General features: G+C 44.3%; 1 protein-coding gene across 1 annotated transcript in view; it reads right to left on the minus strand.

The window, feature by feature from the left end:
- The window catches only part of FAM47E (family with sequence similarity 47 member E), a 31,854-nt gene extending 25,938 nt beyond the window's left edge, over nt 1-5,916 (minus strand). The window contains exons 1-3 of the mRNA XM_070949171.1: nt 5,732-5,916; nt 1,882-2,266; nt 916-1,070 (exon numbers count right to left, since the gene is read on the minus strand). Of these exons, the coding sequence (XP_070805272.1) occupies nt 916-1,070; nt 1,882-2,266; nt 5,732-5,916 (725 nt within the window). The remainder of the gene's footprint in view (nt 1-915; nt 1,071-1,881; nt 2,267-5,731) is intronic.
- Nucleotides 5,917-18,754: the final 12,838 nt, after the last annotated feature.

The following is an 18,754-nucleotide window of genomic DNA, read 5'->3' on the forward strand; positions in this document are numbered from 1 at the left end:
TAGAATAGAAAAATGGAATGGAATGAAATGAAATGAAATGAAATGGATTGGAAGAGAAGAGAAGAGAAGAGAAGAGAAGAGAAGAGAAGAGAAGAGAAGAGAAGAGAAGAGAAGAGAAGAGAAGGGAATTCTTTATTGGCCAAGTGTGATTGGACACACAAGGAATTTGTCTTTGGTGCATAAGCTCTCAGTGTACATAAAAAGACAAGATACATTCGTCAAGAATCATAAGGTACAACACTTAATGATAGTCGCAGGGTACAAATAAGCAATCAAATCATACTAGGAAACTGTCAATATAAATCTTAAGGATACCAGCAAAAAGGTTAACAGTCATACAGTCATAAGTGGGAGTTGATGGGTGATGGGAACGATGAGAAGACTAATAGTAGTGCAGACTTAGTAAATAGTTTGACAGTGTTGAGGGAATTATTTGTTTATCAGAGTGATGGCATTTGGGGAAAAACTGTCCTTATGTCTAGTTGTTCTGGTGTGCAGTGCTCTATAGCGTTGTTTTGAGGATAGGAGTTGAAACAATTTATGTCCAGGATGCGAGGGGTCTGTAAATATTTTCACAGCCCTCTTTTTGACTTGTGCAGTATACAGATCCTCCATGGAAGGCAGGTTGGCAGCCATTATCTAATTATCCTCTGAAGCCTGTGTCTGTCTTGCTGGGTTGCATTTGATTTGTTAAATACTGCAGTAATGTAATCAAATATGAAGATCTGAGTCACACTTTGGAAGGGTCTAATCCGGTGCCACAAGAACTCACCTCCATGTTCCTTCTCACCTCAACCCACAGCAAGGGCCAAACGCTGCCCATCAGCTGGTTACAAATTGGTTCGCCTATTTTTTTTAAAAAAATATTTCACTTATATTGGTTAAATTTGCATTTTTACTTGTTTCACTACTCACGGAAGAGTGGAACTGTAGCTTCTGGTTGGGGGCACATCGTATTTCACGTGATACTGAGTAGGCGAAGGGATGGTCGCATCGTCTTTATTATAATCTGGCGATGTTCGAGTCAGCTGCATCTCAGGATCCAGGAGCTTCATCACATCATCAAAAAGCTGTCAGGGCACAGCAAGATAGGACACTGTTTCTCCTGTCTGAATCATCTCAAATTTCAGATGTGGGGGGGGGGGGGGAGAAGCATAGCAGGGTGTAAACAGCAAAATCAGACGGCAAGGAGCCCGTGGTTTTTGCTGCAGGTTGCATTGTGAGGAAGACATTGGATTGTTAAAGCCCTATGAAAATAAAGAGTTTACGAGAATAACAGAATAGTAAAGTTTGAAGGGACCTTGGAGGTTTTCTAGTCCAACGCCCTGCTCAAGTAAGAGTCACTATGCCAGTGATGGCTAACCTTTTTGCCATCGTGTGCCAAAGTGGGGGGAGTGTGAGGTAGTCGTGCGCGTGCGTGCCCACACCCATAATTCTGAGCCCTGCCCCCCCCCCCGTGCATGTGTGTGCGACCCCCCCTGCCCCGTGCTCCCTCCGCTTTTGGCATGTGATGACACGGTGGGCCCAGTAGGCCTGTTTTCCGCCCTCCCCAGGCTCCAGAGGCTTTCTAAGAGCCTGGGGAGGGCAAAAACAGCCTCCCCTGGGAGGCTGCTGACTTCCGGTGGGCCCAGAAGGCCCGAAAATCAGCTGGCCAGCAACCGCATGCGTGCTGGAGCTCAGCTAGGGCAACGCTTATGTGCCCACAAATATGGCTCCACGTGCCACCTGTGGTATGCGTGCCATAGGTTCGCCATCACGGCACTATGCCATTCCAGACAAATGGCTGTCCAGTTTCTTCCTAAAAGCCTCCAGTGGATATCCGGATTTGTAAAAATAATAAAGGCGGTATACAAAATAAATAAACGAATAAATCCATTTTACCTCTGGAGGCACACTCTCTTCCAGGTGTGGATAAAGTGCCAGTGGGTGCTGCTCCTGGGTGAGCTTGGCCTGACTCACGGAGTCTGTCTTGGTTTTCTGAGGTGTGGGGAGTCTGGAGTGAACCGCTGAGCGTTTCCTCAGCAAGTCTCTGGATTTGTAAGGGACAATCTGGGAAGAATCCAGTTTCTTATACTGTAGGATGATCGGATCGGGCCCTTTGTTGCCTTGAATTATTACGTTGTCCGAAGGTGGAGGACAGCCACTTCTGAAATCATCCAGGCCATTTTTCAGAAATCTCCATCGCTGGCCGTTGAGAGAATCCGAGAATCTCTCTTTGTTACTGGCCTGCTTTTGAAAGCACTTGGAAGGTAATTTTTCCTTGTACCTGGATGGAAAGAAGGTATGGCCAGCATTTAAAACAAATATCTCTTGGCTACGATACTTCACTAAAAATGAACTGGGAGTCTACTAGCTTTCTTACAATATTCACTTCATCAACGTTTTTGTTTGCGTTTCAACAAGGGACATACAGGTAGTCCTGGTTTGGCAACTGCCTCACTTAGTGACTGTTCGCAGTCGCAACGGTGACGAAGAGAAACTTTGCAACCAATCCTCGCATTGATGACCTTCGCAGATTTATAAAGCAAAGGGAAGCTCAAGGAAGATCATAGGCACGGCCACCATTTTCTTTAGAGATCACTTCACTTAACAACCGACTTGTGTTCACTAAATGGGGGCTAGGTCAGTAGTGGGATTCAAATCCCGTCGCTACTGGTTTGCTCGTGTGCAGAGACGTCCGCCACCGCTAACGGTTCCCCCGATCTGGGGCGAACCGGTAGCAACCCACCACTGGACTAGATGTATTTAGAGTTTGAGATAATCCTGTCTGGACTTGCAAGGTATTCAGTCTGAGCTACAAGCTATGATTGGATGATTCCCCTGTGTTAAGGTCACTTTCCCTGCCATTCCAGAGAAGCAATTGCAAATTGCTTCACTTCATAGGGTAGTTTGTATGTACCGTGTTTCCCTGAAAATAAGACCCTGTCTTATATTTTTTTGAACCCCGAAATAAGCACTTGGCCTTATTTTCAGGGAGGTCTTATTATTTTGGGGAGCAAGATGGGGCTCCTCTTGCCGTCTTACCTGATTTCGAGCTCTGTCTCCCTAACCCTAAGTCAGTAGTGGATTTCAAAAATTTTTTACTACCAGTTCTGTGGGTGTGGCTTGGTGGGCGTGGCATGGCTTGGTGAGTGTGGCTTGGTGGGTATGGCTGGGGAAGGATACTGCAAAATCCCCATTTCCTCCCAATCAGGTGGGACTCAGGAAGCAGATGGGGGCGGGGCCAGTCAGAGGTGGTATTTACCGGTTTTCCGAACTACTCAAAATTTCCACTACCGGTTCTCCAGAACTGGTCAGAACCTGCTGAAACCCACCTCTGCCCTATCCAGAGGAAATGGCAGGGACTGACTGCGCATGCGTTTAAATATTTTCGGCGAGGGCTTATTTTTTTGGCGGGGCTTATTTTAGCGCAGATGCTCAAAAGCCTAATTGGGCTTATTATCCGGGGATGTCTTATTTTAGGGGAAACAGGGTATGTATCAGTGGTGGGTTGCTACCGGTTCTCCGAACCACCCACCACCATCGCTACTGGATCGGGCGATCCGGTCCGAACCGGGAGTATTTCACCGCTGAGGCATGGGTATCTTACAAGGAAAGGATTGTGAGTTTACATTCAACAAACCAGATTGTGAAGAGTATGGCTACTGTCCAAGATTAAAACTAGCCAAGAATCAAGTAAACGATACCCCCAATCATGAAACTAGTAACGCAGACAAATCAGCTAACTGTAAACAATAGCCTAAGCAAGAAACCACAAAGAACATTCCCACCAATGCTGACTAGACAAGCCACTAATATATAAAAATGAGAGCAAACCTTACTCCCTTTTGGCACTGATGACATTACCTTGGTTTGGTAATGAAATGTCCGCAAGAAAACCAACAAGCTCAGACAGCACCAAGGATCCCGTAGTCCAACTCTCAAATATTCTCTTCTATCAGGGCTACCATCTCTGTATTGCAAAAACTACGCAACCTCTAGGTGTCAGCAAAGACTTCTTGAAATAAGTCTTTCTTGAACCATGACAAGCTCCTTTAGGCTTTTCAATAAGCTAGTGGAGCGTCCTTGACTGAATTTGTTCTGACCTTGTGGGGTCCTTGGTGGTCTCTGAGTTTGGTTATTTTCTTGCAGACATTTCATTACCCAACTAGGTAACATCATCAGTGCTAGAAAGGAGTGGATTTGCTCCAGGGGTGGGATTGAAAAAATTTAGCAACTGGTTCTCTGCCCGGTTGCTGGGTGGGCATGTGTTGTGGCTCCGTTACCTGAGCCTGTGTCATCGGCAGGAGAGGACTCCGAGAGTGAAGGAGAGGAGTTGGCAAGGCCTCCCTCTCCAGGACCCTCCTCTCTGGCAATGCCTTCAGTGTCCGCCGAAGAGCAAGAGATAGGCCCGGGGCCAAGCACGTCCATGCAGCCACAGATGGACAGTGATGAGGGTAATAAGTCTTGGCTGGACGCACGCCAGCGCCGCAGAGATAAATGCGCACAACAGAAGAAAGGGTGTGCCCGAGATTAGGCTGAGTCACTGGACCACACCCCACAGGATATAAAACGGAGCGTGGTGGCCAGTCAAACCTTGTGACAAACAAAGCTGAAAGCTTCCACGCCATTCTGCATTGCCAGACTTTTGCTTTAAGACTTTGCTAGAAGTATCTCTGGACTTGATTTAATTCCGTAATTATTGAGCTGCTTTCCTTTGATGTATCAGAAGTGGGGAGAAGTTATCTCTCCTCTTCGTAAATAATAAACTCTTGGCAGGCAGCCACTAGGTTGTTGCCAAGTTCCGTTATCATAAGGAAAAGGATTTTGCCGGCTGGTTTGATCTTTAACTCCTGAACGTCTGTTGGTGTGTGTGCGTGGGGTTGGGGACAGAACAGCGTGGCCATGGTGGGCGTAGCCTACTCAGCCTCCTGACCACGGTGGGAGGCCATTTTCACCCTCCCCAGGCTCCAGAGGTTTTGTTTGAGCCTCCGGGAGGGTGAAAATAGCCTCCCCCGGGCTCCAGAGGCCCTCTGGAGGCCGGAAATGGGCCTGTTTCAGGACTTCCGGAACTTCCAGGAGGCCCGTTTTTCGCCCTCCCAGAGCCTCCGCGTGGGCCCTGCACTTACTTGGCATCCAAAACAGGCCACGTGGAGACTCCTGGGAGTGGCAGGGTAGGTGGGCATGGCCAGCCAATCCTTGCAACTACTGGTTCAGTGAACCAGATATAAAATTAGCATCTGGTTCTCCTGAACCGATCCAAACTGGCTGAATCCCACCACTAATTTGTCCTCCACTCTCCACTAAAACACAAGCAAGACATTGTGTAGGACAAAGAGGCAGAAGTCTAATAATCGCACCTATGAACAGCAACTAGCAGTCCGAAGACGTCATGAAAATTCCTTAATTTCACAGCACGTGGACAGACGTAACCATAGCTTCAACCGGGAAACTGTGAGCTTTCTACACCAAGCCCAATTTCTGATCTTGCCTTATGTCCAGATGTCAAAATAGGTTTGTTTGGTTACAACAGAGGCTTTAGTACCAGCCAATGGTGGTTTATTCAAATAAACCATGTTTAAGCCCTTTAATTTAGGTCATTGTTTTGAAGACGGCTTTAACAGGGATTGAGTCAGCTTTCAAGGTCCTACATTTCATAAAATAAGTCCTAGACTGGCTGTCCACCCGCAATGCTTGCCGCAAATGGCCGTCCGTTCCTTCTCACCCACACACTTAATCGGCTTACTCTTACTTGCTCACCAAGGGGCAGGATACATGTTGACTGGCATTAGGGCAAGCTTTTGCAACAGCTGACCAAAGGGAACCAGCTGCCTCTGTTAAAAAGGACAGGATAGAGCTAAGGATGCTTGTCTCCAAGCAACAAGATGCTTGAGTCAACAATTTGTTCCCGTTGCTAGGAGACAACAGCAAAGCCATGGCAACCATAGAGATGAGCAACTGCCACACTGGCTTGGGCCTACTTGCTTTTGCTAGAGAAGCCTTCTCCACACTGATGTTTCCTAGATGTGCTGGAAGAAATGTTTCTTGAATAAATCCAACTTGGCTACTGTGCCGAGTGGGAATTCTGGGATATGTAGTTCCTGATCCTTCCAAAGGTCATGAGGCCACCTGGCAGTCAAAGCCAAGGCCTCCCCACTTCAATCCTTTGCAAGCATGGATGCTTTATTTATTTGATGGGCTCAGAGGTGGCTCCAGTTGAAGAAAATAGCAGCAGTCATATCCCACCAAGCACTTGGATTAAAAATGTTGCATAAGAATAAAATCAAGAAAGCCCCAAGGACCCTTAATAAGAATTCACATATATACATGCTCCTTCACAGAAAAGCAAAATAAAAGTAGTCCTTGATTTACATCTGCAATGGAACCCCAAACTTACATTGCTAAGCAAGGCAGTTGTTAAGTGAGTTTGGCCCCATTTTACACACAGTTGTGTTGGAAGAAAAACCCAGATCCAGTTCCAAGCCGGGAATGAAATGGAATCTGATAGGAAAGAAAGATTTATTGATGAACAGAACCGCCAACAGCTTGCGGTTCTGGGGCAGCTGACGAAATGGAGTTGAGAGTGGGTGGGTTTTTTATACCGTCTTGATTCCTGGGGGTCATGTAGGGGTCATGGCTGGCTCTATAGGCAAAAGGGGAAATGCAAATCCTAGGTGTTTGTCTGAGCTAATCTTGTCAACCTTTGGCTTGCCTAATTGTGTGGCTTATCTGGAGTCTCCATCTGACCCAGTCTTTCTGAGTGGATTACCAAATCTGCATTTTTAAAAGCTGGCCTCCTCAATTTCTGCTTGGGGCAGGGAGACTGGGGCTGGTTTCTGCCTCCCTTAAAATTTTTCTCCATTTCTCCTTTAGGGGAAATATTCTCTCCTGCCTTTTTAATATTCCCCAGAATATTTCATTCTTTAGGTAGGCGGTTGGGTGCTGACTTTCTACAGTTGCTAAGCGAATCACTGCAGTAGTTCAGTTAGTAACATGGTTGTAAAGTGACTCTGGCTTCCCCATTGACTTTGCTTGTCAGAAGATCCCAAAAGGGGATCACATGATCCCGGCACACTGCAACCGTCATAAATGTGACCATGGTGGTGCTACAATGGTCGTAAGTGTGAAAACTGGTCATAAGTCGCTTTTTTCATTGCTGTTGTAACTTCGAAAGGTCACTCTAACGAAACGGTTGTAACTCAAGGACTTCATGTATTCATTCATATGAAAATACAGCCAATCAGCAATTAAATTTGTTGATGCAGGTAGGCCCCAGTGGCGTCCTTTCCTTCTTGATGGCTTAATTGGAGGCAACAAGTTTTGTTTTGCTGAAAGAAAAAAAAATATACAAACAATACTTGGGCTTTTTAGCTTTGTGGAGGCATTGTTTTATTGCAATCAACTGAAACTGAAATGTTTATGAGCACTTAATGAATTACGGCGGGGAAACCCCACCCTACTTCTCTGTCTTCCTACGCAGAGACAATATATTGCCACCTTCTCTTTTGCAACCATCATGCATTTCCCACCAACATTCAGTGAAAAATTTCAGAGACTCCAGAGAGCTTCTTCTTTTTCCATGTTCCATTCTTGCTGCTTATGGGCTGCTTATGCCCCTAGTCCCTGGGAATCAGAATCTCAGCTTGAATTCTATATATGTTTGTGGTTTGTCATGGGAGAGAAAAGCAAATATTAAAGACAATATTAATGTTTGTGTCCCCACGGCCTCAGAATACAATGTTAAAGAAATTAAGATATACAATAGTGTGCATTGACATGGTATCGGACCAGGAGTGGGTGCTATTTACCTTTACTACTGGTTTACAACGGGAGCATGCACAGGTCGTCCATTATGACATCCGGGCAGGTGGGCGGAGCCTCCCGCCCAGGGGTGAAATGCTCCTGGTTCAGATCGGATTGCCTGATCCGGTAGCGATGGTGGCGGGTGGTTCAGAAAACCAGTAGCAAACATCCCTGCCCCCCCCGCTTCCATGCCCAGCTCAGCCGCGCAATCATCAGAGTCTTTTTTTAAAAAATTTAAAAGCATTTTTTCTACAACTCTTCCACCGAAAAAATGCTTTTAAAAGTAAAAAAAAAAAAAACCTCTGTTGATCAGGCAACTCAGCTGGGATCGTCAGAGGCTTTTAAAAGCATTTTTTTCTACAACCTCTTCGTCCAAAAAGGTTGTAGAAAACATGGTTTTAAAAGTAAAAAAAAAAAAAAAAAAGTTGGCCATGCCCACCCAGTCACATTACACACACCCCCACTAAGCCACACCCACAGAACCGGTAATAACAAATTTTACATTTCACCACTGCTCCCACCGCTTTTACTACCAGTTCGCAAGAACCGGACAGAACCGGGAGCAATCCACCACTGTATCGGACTAAACTACTATACGGGTTTTCAAGAGGTTAGCAAATTCTTCATACTGGCGAAGAATTTGCTAACCTTATAGAGAGAAGCCAATTTGGTTAGGAGTTTTTTTTTTTAAAAAGTGAGAGCAGTTTCTTGTTTGCCTATTTGTCTCTCTTATTTGTTTGTTTATATCCCTGCTTTATTATTTTTATATATAACTTAATGTGGTAAACATTCATAATACTATGCCTTCCTCGTCCTAATTTTCAAGAACAACAGCCTTGTGAGGTGGGGTAGACGGAGAGAGAGAGAGTGACCGGCCCAAAGTGCCTCAGCTGGTCTTCATGCCTAAGGCGAGACTAGAACTCACGGTTTCCTGGTTTTTAGCCAGGTCTTAACTTTTAGACTAAATCAATCTCTCTCTCTCTCTCTCTCTCTCTCTCTCTCTCTCTCTCTCTCTCTTCCCACCCTCCCTCCCTCTTTCTCTCTCTCCTTGTTGCCGACAGTATATAAAAAAATGAAAAATGATTTGTAATATCAGTTGATGAACTCTCCTTTTGGTATGTCTACGAATGAACTTTTATCAAAAAGGTCTTTCAACTCCAATGTTCGAACTAGGAAAAAAGGGAGAACCTGCTGGAACATTTTTAGTTATTGAAATATTTGTTCTAGTTTTTTAAAAAATAAAATAAAATTACTGTACTGTATTAAATCTCATTTTTGAATTTTCACATCATTCCTTATGTAGTTATGCAACTACAATAGTAATAATAAGTAATAGTTAATAAATAGTAATAGTAAAGAAATGTAATTAATTACACAGATGAGTTACAGATTATACTGCTATATATATATATAATTACATGTATGTAGTCTATTCCTTTGCCTTTTTTCTTACTTTTCCTGTCACTTTTATTTAATAAAAATTAAAATTATATATAAAAATAAATTGAAATAAATACACTGGTACTTGGGGGGAGGGTTTTAAAAAAAATATTTTAGCCATATAAACAGGCTAATGTTAGAATTGTAACGACCGATCCTTCAAAGTAAGGTTAAGATATTTGTACTCTGACAAGGTGGTTTTATTTTGGAAATGTAATTATGAAATTACATGTCATAAAATTAAATTACACATGAAATTATAAATTATCCTTCCTAAGCACATTTGAGGGAAGTGTAAATTATTCATACACATTTAGTATGTAGACTTATATGCCTGAGGTAATCCTTGATTTACAAGGTCACCAAAATTACAAGACTATTCAAAGTCTGAAAAAAGCGAGGTATGGCTATTTTTCACACTTACAACTATTATTTATTTATTTATTTATTTATTTATTTATTTATTTATTTATTTATTTATTTATTAAATTTTTATACCGCCCTTCTCCCGAAGGACTCAGGGCGGTGAACAGCCAAGATTAAAATACATACAATATGAAAATTAAAATAATTTAAAACATAATTAAATCAATTTGGCTTCCCCAATTTAAAACCCCTTACCCATAAAATTAACCAATTAAAAATTTTAAGCCAGCCCGGCTTGCTGAAATAGAAAAGTCTTCAGGATCCGGCGGAAAGTACGGCGGTCTGGGATCAGTCGTATCCCCGGGGGTAGCTCGTTCCAGAGGGCGGGTGCCCCCACAGAGAAGGCTCTCCCCCTGGGGGCCGCCAGTCGACATTGTTTGACCAATGGCACCCTGAGGAGACCCTCTCTGTGGGAGCGTATTGGCCGGTGGGAGGTTATCGGTGGCAGAAGGTGGTCTTGTAGATACCCAGGCCCTAAGCCATGGAGCGCTTTAAAGATGAGAACCAATACCTTGAAGCTTACCCGGAAGACCACTGGAAGCCAGTGCAGCTCGCACAGGAGAGGTGTTACATGGGAGCGCCATGTCGCCCCCACAATCACCCGCGCGGCTGCATTCTGGACCAGTTGGAGCCTCCGGGTGCTCCTCAAGGGGAGCCCCATGTAGAGAGCTTGCTACAATACACTACAGTATTGCAGCAAGCCCACAGTCATGTGATGAAAATTCAGCCGCGTGGCAACTGACATGTATTTATGACGGTTGCAGTGTCTTGAGGTGATGTGCAGGGGTGGGTTCTATTTACCTTTACTACCAGTTTGCATTGTGCTTGCTTTGCTTGCATGCAAGCGCGCATGCTCTTCTGCGCATGCGCAGATCACTTCTGATGATGTCCAGGTCAGTGGGCGGAGCCTCCCGGCGATTTTACTACCAATTCTTGCGAACCGGTCCGAACCAGGGGCAACCCGTCACTGGTCACGTGATCACCTTTTGCGACGTTGTGACAAGTAAAGTCAATGAGGAAGCCAGATTCACTTAACAACTGTGTCACTGATTTAACAACTGCAGTGATGCACTTAACAACAGTGCCAAGAAAGGTCACAAAAAGAGGCCAAACTCACTAAAGAACTATCTCACTAACAATGGAAATTTTGGGCTCTGAGGCCTACCCGTACTTACAAACACATACCTTATACACAAATACTAATATCAGAGGTGGGTTTCAGCAGGTTCTGACCAGTTCTGGAGAACCGGTAGCGGAAATTTTGAGTAGTTTTGCCAGTAGTAAAACTTCTGACAGGCCCCGCCCCCATCTATTGTCTGCCTCCCAAGTCCCAGCAGTAACCTTTCCCTGGAGTGTGGGGGGGGATGGAGATTTTACAGTATATCCTTCACCTGCCATGCCCACCAAGTCATGCCATGCCTACCAAGCCATGCCACGCCCACCAAGCCACACCCACAGAACCGATAGTAAAAAAATTTGAAACCCAACGCTGACTAATATGCATATATGGAGAAGAGAAGAAAACTGACATTTGGAGAGATAATGTTATAGCCGAGGTGGCGCAGTGGTTAGAGTGCAGTACTGCAGCTACTTCAGCTGACTGCTAGTTCAGCAGATCAGCGGATCAAATCTCACCGGCTCAACGTTGACTCAGCCTTCCATCCTTCCGAGGTGGGTAAAATGAGGACCCAGATTGTTAGGGGGCAATATGCTATTTAATATACTGTCTTTGGTATAAGCCGCCCAGAGTCCTCGGAGAGTGGGCGGCATAGAAATATGATAAATAAATAAATAAATAAATAAATAAATAAATAAATAAATAAATAAATAAATAATACTATCAAGGTAATTTTTTTTTTTAAAAAAAACACCTTTTGCAAGGCTGAACTTCTGTGGTTCAAAAATATAGCTGTGCTGCTGATATTATAAATCCCAGAACACTTTTTTTGTTTAATGGAACACACAGTTCAGATCAAAATAAATTCTGAAATCTTCCTTTAGCTCGTAACATTTGGGAAGAGACTAGACTGCTATCTGTCAGAAATGGTGTAGGGTCTCCTGCTTCGGCGGACTAGATGACCTACAAGTTACCCTGTTTCCCCCAAAATAAGACCTCCCCTAATAATAAGCCCAATCGGGCTTTTGAGCGCATGCGATAAAATAAGCCTTCCCCCCAAAATAAGCCCTCCCCGAAAATATTTAAATGCAGAGCTGGAAATCAGGTAAAACGGCAAGAGGAGCCCCATTTGCTCCACATGCCCCAAAATAATAAGACCTTCTCGAAAATAAGGCCAAGTGCTTATTTTGGGGTTCAAAAAAAATATAAGACAGGGTCTTATTTTCGGGGAAACACGGTACTATTGTGTTCAATTTCTACTCCAAAGTTAAGAAGCAAGCTAATGGAAACCAGGTCCCCAAAAGAGCTAGCCATATTGAGAATCCAAGTATTGGCATCGTGTTTCAAGGTACTGTTTTTAATTAAAATACAAGTGGTCCTCGATTTACAACCATCTTTATTTTAGGTCATCTTCCAACTCTTGTTAATCTGTTAAATCTGTTAAAATCGGTTTCCTGATCTGTAAGAATCAAAATCTACCAACCTGCTTCCTTATAACAAATGCGTGTTCCGAAAGGGACCTCATTACGCATCGCATTATAACCTTCTTGCTTAATTTATTCTTTTTCAATCCTTAGGAAGGGCAAAGAGCTACACAAAACACTGAGGAACTGGAAACTCAATTCAACCACAGGTTTCTGAAATGTTAGCAGCATCACCCACGCATTTTCTTACGTAACCTTGCAACACGTTTTAAAATGAGGACAGAGATGCGCAGGAAGCAGAGTACCATTTCTGCGGAATTACAGTATACAAAGTTGGAGAATTCTCGTTTTATATCGATGGTGAGATGGGTTTTTTTTTTTATCTATTAACAGGTTTTTCGAGCTGTCTACTACTTTTATCCTGTTTGTTTGTTTGGATAGACTGGAAGAGCTAGTTTGGCAGAGTTTGGCAACAATGAAATACAGCAAAATGGAAATGAAAGAAAATAAACTTTATTTTTTTTTGAAAAAAATGGATGACGATCAAAAGAATTCCCCATTCAACAAAGTGGTGCCTGGAAGGGTCAGGGAATCACTTACCCAACTCAACTTTGTCCCTGATCTCTCCAATTTATTTAAAATGAATATTTATTTAAATTATTTTTTTTAAAATGGCTGAAAACTTCTCACTTGGCCCATATAGAATATAGGTAGTCATCAATTTATGACCCCAATTGAGCCCAAAATTTCTGTCACTAAGTGAGACATTTGTTAACTGAGCTTTGCCCAACTTACGACCTTTCTTCCCACAGTTGTTAAGTGAATCACTGCAGTTGTTAAGTTAGCAACATGGTTGTTATGTAAATTTGGTTTCTGCATTGACTTTGCTTCAGTGGTGGTATTCAGCCGGTTCGGATCGGTTCAGGTGAACCGGTAGTGGCAACCTGAGGATGGACCTGCCCACGAGGGGTGGGTTCTATTTACCTTTACTACCAGTTCACAACGGGGCTGCACGCACGTGCTCGCTTCGCTCGTGCAAGTACTCTTCTGCGCATGCGCAGAAGTGTTCTAATGACATCGGGGTCAGTGGGCGGAGCCTTCCGCCGGTTTTACTACTGGTTGTATAGAACCGCTGCGAACCGGGGGCAACCCACCACTTCTGTCCACCCGCCCTGGCGCTATGCCATCCTATTTAACCACGTTTTCTAAGCCGCGCGCATGCATGCAAGGCCATTCATGAGAGCAAAGCGCATGTGCGGCAGGCTGCGTGCATGCACAATCACATTTTCGGTGTGTGGCATACCGGTGGTAAAATTATGTGAAACCCATCTCTGCTTTGCTTGTCAGAAAGTCACAAAAGATGGTCACATGATCTGGGACCTCAGAACTGTCATAAATACCTGCCTGTTGCCAAGCAACCAAATTTTGATCATGTGACCATGGGGATGCTGCAATGTTTGTTACATGTGAAAGATGGCCATAAGCCACTTTTTTCAGTGCCGTTGTAACTTCAAACAGTCACTAAATGAATGATTGTAAGAAGTCGAGGACTTTCTGTGTTGATTTAGGCTCAATTAACAAAATTTTCAGAGTTTGATGGGAGTTACTTTTTTCCTCCCACTTATCCTCAAGGGAATCAAGTTGGAGCAATCTTGAGTTTCCTCCTGTTGTGGCTCTGTTACCTGAGCCTGTGTCATCGGCAGGAGAGGACTCCGAGAGTGAAAGAGAGGAGTTGGCAAGGCCTCCCTCTCCAGGACCCTCCTCTCTGGCAATGCCTTCAGTGTCTGCCGAAGAGCAAGAAATAGGGCCGGGGCCAAGCACGTCCACACAGCCACAGATGGGCAGTGATGAGGGTAATGAGTCTTGGCTGGATCCACGCCAGTGTCGCAGAGATAAGCGCGCATAACAGAAGAAAAGGCGTGCCCGAGATTAGGCTGAGTCACTGGACCACACCCCACAGAATATAAAAGGGAGCGTGGTGGCCAGTCAAACCTTGTGACGAACAAAGCTGAAAGCTTCCACGCCATTCTGCATTGCCGGACTTTTGCTATAGACTGGATTATCTCTGGACTTGATTGTAATTATTGAGCTGTTTCTTTTGATGTATCAGAAGTGGGGAGAAGTTATCTCTCCCCTTTGTAAATAATAAACTCTTGGCAGGCAGCCACTAGGTTGTTGCCAAGTTCCGTTATCATAAGGAAAAGGATTTTGCCGGCTGGTTTGGTCTTTAACTCTTTAACGTCTGTTGGTGTGTGTGCATGGGGTTGGGGACAGAACATCTCCTAACCCTTTCCTGCCCTTCTGGGCCAGTCCTTTTATAACACCTTCTCCCTATCTTCTTCAAGGCTATCTCTTATTCCTCCGTTTTGTCATGATATGACTAATAGATGTTCTCACCCGTTAGGGAAGAGGGCAACCTACCCACTCGGTTTATCACATGCTTATCACACGCTTAATCAGATCAGCACAATTTGGCTGTCACTCAGAAAACATGCAGGAAAAGCAGGGCAGGGATTAGCCACGGAGGAAGTGAATCTCACGCTGGCTCAGAGTTCTGCCGACTCAAAAGACTTGAAGACAGAGGAATTATTGAGTCTGTCATCTGCAGCTCTATAACTGTCTGGTTTGGTTCTGCAACTCAACAAGACAGACGCAGACTTCAGAGGATAATTAGGACTTCATTGGCATCCTTCAGTCTCAAGAGACTATGGTATCGTGCTCTGGAAAGAGGTCCTAAAACAGCATCTGGTGTGACTAAACAGGCCAATTCGAGAGCGGCAATCCCTTCCACACTGAGGGCAGATACATTCTGTCCCCTGCCCAGCCCCCAGATTTCACTGGTTCCGGGACTGCCTCTTTTCCTCAGTCTGCCGAACAAGCGTCTCTTCGAATGGGAGAAGGCCATGCTGCGTCTTTAGCCTCCAAGCTGAACGATCGGAGATCAAGGTTTCCCAGTTGTTAATGTCTATTCCCAGGGCCTTTAGGTCCCTCTTACAGATATCCTTATATCGTAGCTGTGGTCTCCCTCTGAGGTGCTTTCCCTGCACTAATTCTCCATACTGGAGGTCTTTTGGAATCCGACCATCAGCCATTCTCACAACATGTCCCAGCCACCATAGACGTCACTGTTTCAATAGTGTTTACATGTTAGAAATTCCAGCACATTCCAAGACTGCGCTATTTGGAACTTTGTCCTGTCAGGTGATGCCAAGAATACGTCGGAGACAGCGCGTATGAAAGGTGTTCAACTTTCTCTCCTGCCGTGTGTAGAGGGTCCAAGACTCACTGCAGTACAAGAGTGCGCTCAGGACGCAGGCTCTATATACCTGGATCTTTGTATGTTCCGTCAACTTCTTATTAAGCCCTACTCTCTTTGTAAGTCTAGAAAATGTGGTGGCCGCTTTACCAATATGTTTATTCAGCTCAGTATCTAAAGAGAGAGTGTCAGAGATAGTTGAGCCGAGGTACACAAAGTCATGGACGACCTCCAGTTCTTCTGCCGAGATTGTAATACAGGGAGATGAATCTACGTCCTGACCCATGACTTGTGTTTTTTTCAGGCTGATTGTTAGTCCAAAGTCTTGGCAGGCCTTGCTAATTAGTGAATTAGAACTGCAGAAAAAACAATGGCTACCAACCTGCCTTCCATTGAGGACCTGCATACTGCACAAGTCAAAAGGAGGGCTGTGAAAATATTTACGGATCCCTCACATCCTGGACATAAACTGTTTCAACTCCTACCCTCAAAATGACGCTGTAGAGCATTGCACACCAGAACAACTAGACACAAGGACAGTTTTTCCCCAAATGCAATCACTCTGCTAAACAAATAATTCCCTCAACACTGTCAAGCTAGTTACTAAGTCTGCATTACTATTAATCTTCTCATGGTTCCTATCACCCATCTCCTCCCATGACCGCATGACTGTAACTTTTTTGCTTGTATCCTTATGATTTATATTGACTGTTTCCTAATATGATTTGATTGCTTATTTGTACCCTATGACTATCATTAAGTGTTGTGCCTTATGATTCGTGATGAATGTATCATGTCTTTTTATGTACACTGAGAGCATATGCACCAAAGACAAATTCCTTGTGTGTCCAATCACACTTGGCCAATAAAGAATTCAATTCAATTCAATTCAATTCAATTCAATTCAATTCAATTCTACTCTGCTCTGCTCTGCTCTGCTCTGCTCTGCTCTGCTCTGCTCTGCTCTGCTCTGCTCTACTCTACTCTACTCTACTCTACTCTACATCACTAAGAGGAAAGTGTTAACATATGTCTCCGTTGGCAACAGAAATTTTGGGCTCAATTGTCATAAATTGAGGAGTACCTGTATTCTGTTTGGGCCAAATAAAGATGCAGGGGAATTGCTCGGATACCAGCTTTTGATGTGCTTTTCTGTACTACAGTGCAGGTAGTCCTCGACTTATGTCCACAATTGAGCCCAACATTTCTGTTGCTAAGTGAAACATTTGTTAAGTGAATATCGCCTGATTTTACAACCTTCCTTGCCCACAGTTGTTAAGTGAATCAATACAGTTGTTAGGTCAGTAACAGGGTTGTTAAGTGAATCTGGCTTCCTCATTGACTTTGCTTGTCGGAAGGTTGCAAAAGGGGATCACGTGATCATGGGACATTGCAACCGTCATAAATACGAGTCAGTTGCAAAGCATCTGAATTTTGATCATGTGACCACGGGGATGCCGCAACGGTCATAAGTCAGTTTCTTCAATGCTGTTGTAAGTTCGAACGGTCACTAAACAAGTGGTTGTAAGCAATGGTGCGATTCAAATAATTTAACAACCGGTTCACTCCCCTAATGACTGGCTGGGTGGGCGTGGCCATGGTAGGCGTGGCCAGAGAATGTGACTCGGCCTCCTGTACCCCTCTGGAAGCAAAAATGGGCCGCGGGGGAGGGGATGTGCCACACACCCCAGAGCCCCATTTTGGGCCTAGGAGGCCTTCCTGAAGCATCCTGGGAGCGAAAAAGGGCCAGGGGGGTGTGCCGCACCACCCCCACACCCCATTTTGGGCCTAGTAGGCCTCCTTGCACTTACCTGAGAGCCAAAATAGGGCGTGTGGAGACTCCTGGAAGGAGCGGGGCGGGGCAGGAAGGGACGGGGCCCAGCCAGCAATTTAGCTACCGGTCCGCCCAACCTGGCCCGAACCGGCTGAATCCCACCCACTGGTTGTAAGGACTACCTATATTGTCCTACCTTTCTTACTTCTGTTATGTCACAAGATACTGCCCTATTTTTTTAGCGTGCTGTTCATTGGAGGCAAGTGGATTGGTTTCCAAGCCTTAGGACTCTGACCAGGTATCTTTAAGGTGCTTTGTTTGCCTTTCCTTCCACCCCACAGCTAGGTCTCTCCCAAGACACAAAAAGCCACAGAGAAAAGGGAGGCTGCAGATACCCACAAAAGGGAGGCTGTGGAGAAACTCCGCAGAGGTGTTTACAGGTACACAAAATATGCTCGAAGCCCAGGAAACTCAAAAAAGCATTAGGAAGAAACTCAAGACCGGCTCCACCCTTATTTTCTGAATTATAAGTGGGAGGGATGGAAGAACCAATTAGGCTTTCAAGAGTCCGTTGTTTTAACCTATATTGATGGGCTGTATGCTAAAATAAAGCCAGGTCATGGCACACACTTGAAAGTAAATCAGGAAGATTGTAATTGTGGAGTGTGCCTGGCAAGAACAAAGAATGCTTATCTGCAGGAAATATGCATGTGTAAATCTTGTAACAATTCTGGGTAGTTAGAAAGCTGATAAAAGTAACAAGAGTTAGACAACTTGCAGGCCTCAGCTAAAAATTAGGAATACAGATGGCCTGCAGCCAATAAAATGTGAATTAGATAACTCCTGGGGCCAAGTTTTAGGAATAGGGACAGCCAGAGACCAATAGAACAAATTGTAGAATTATTACTAAAATGTTTATTAGATGATATTTCTCATTATCCTCCTTTGTCCCACCTTCTCCTTTAGTGAAAATGTATAAAGCTTTCTTAATCCTTTGTTCTTGGTTCTTGGCATTTTGGCCAGGAGCCCTTTTTCCTTGGAGTACTCCAATAAAAAGCAATCAGAAAACTTGCACCTCGTGTCTGACGTTCATCATTGGCTTTGGTACCAGATCCGAATTGGAGACAACAATCTCAATAAAACATAATTCCAGTGAAACTACTAAAGTCAGCGTCCTGGTTTGGCCTACCTTGAAGGGCTGAGATATTTGTGCAAGTAGCTAGGTACTTAGGGAGTGTAGTGTGTAATTACCATTCAAAGTTACTACGGCAGTGTATCAGGCTTCTCCATTGAGTTTGCTTGCCAGAAGGTTGCAGAAGGAGATCAAATGACCTTGGGACACTGCAACCGTCATAAATACGAACCAGTTGTCAAGAGTCTGAACTTTGATGACATGACCATGGGAATGCTGCAATGGTGGTTAAGTGTGAAAAATGGACACAACTTGCTTTTTTTAGTGCCGTTGTAACTTTGAAGTGTCTTCTTCTTGTGCTATATCCGTCATCGGATGTTGGCGATCCTGTTTTTATCAGCAG

The sequence above is a fragment of the Pituophis catenifer genome, unplaced genomic scaffold, assembly GCF_029215685.1.
Source record: "Pituophis catenifer annectens isolate HBS135680 unplaced genomic scaffold, rPitCat1.0.hap2 SCAF_8, whole genome shotgun sequence".
In the NCBI taxonomy this organism is placed as follows: domain Eukaryota; kingdom Metazoa; phylum Chordata; class Lepidosauria; order Squamata; family Colubridae; genus Pituophis; species Pituophis catenifer.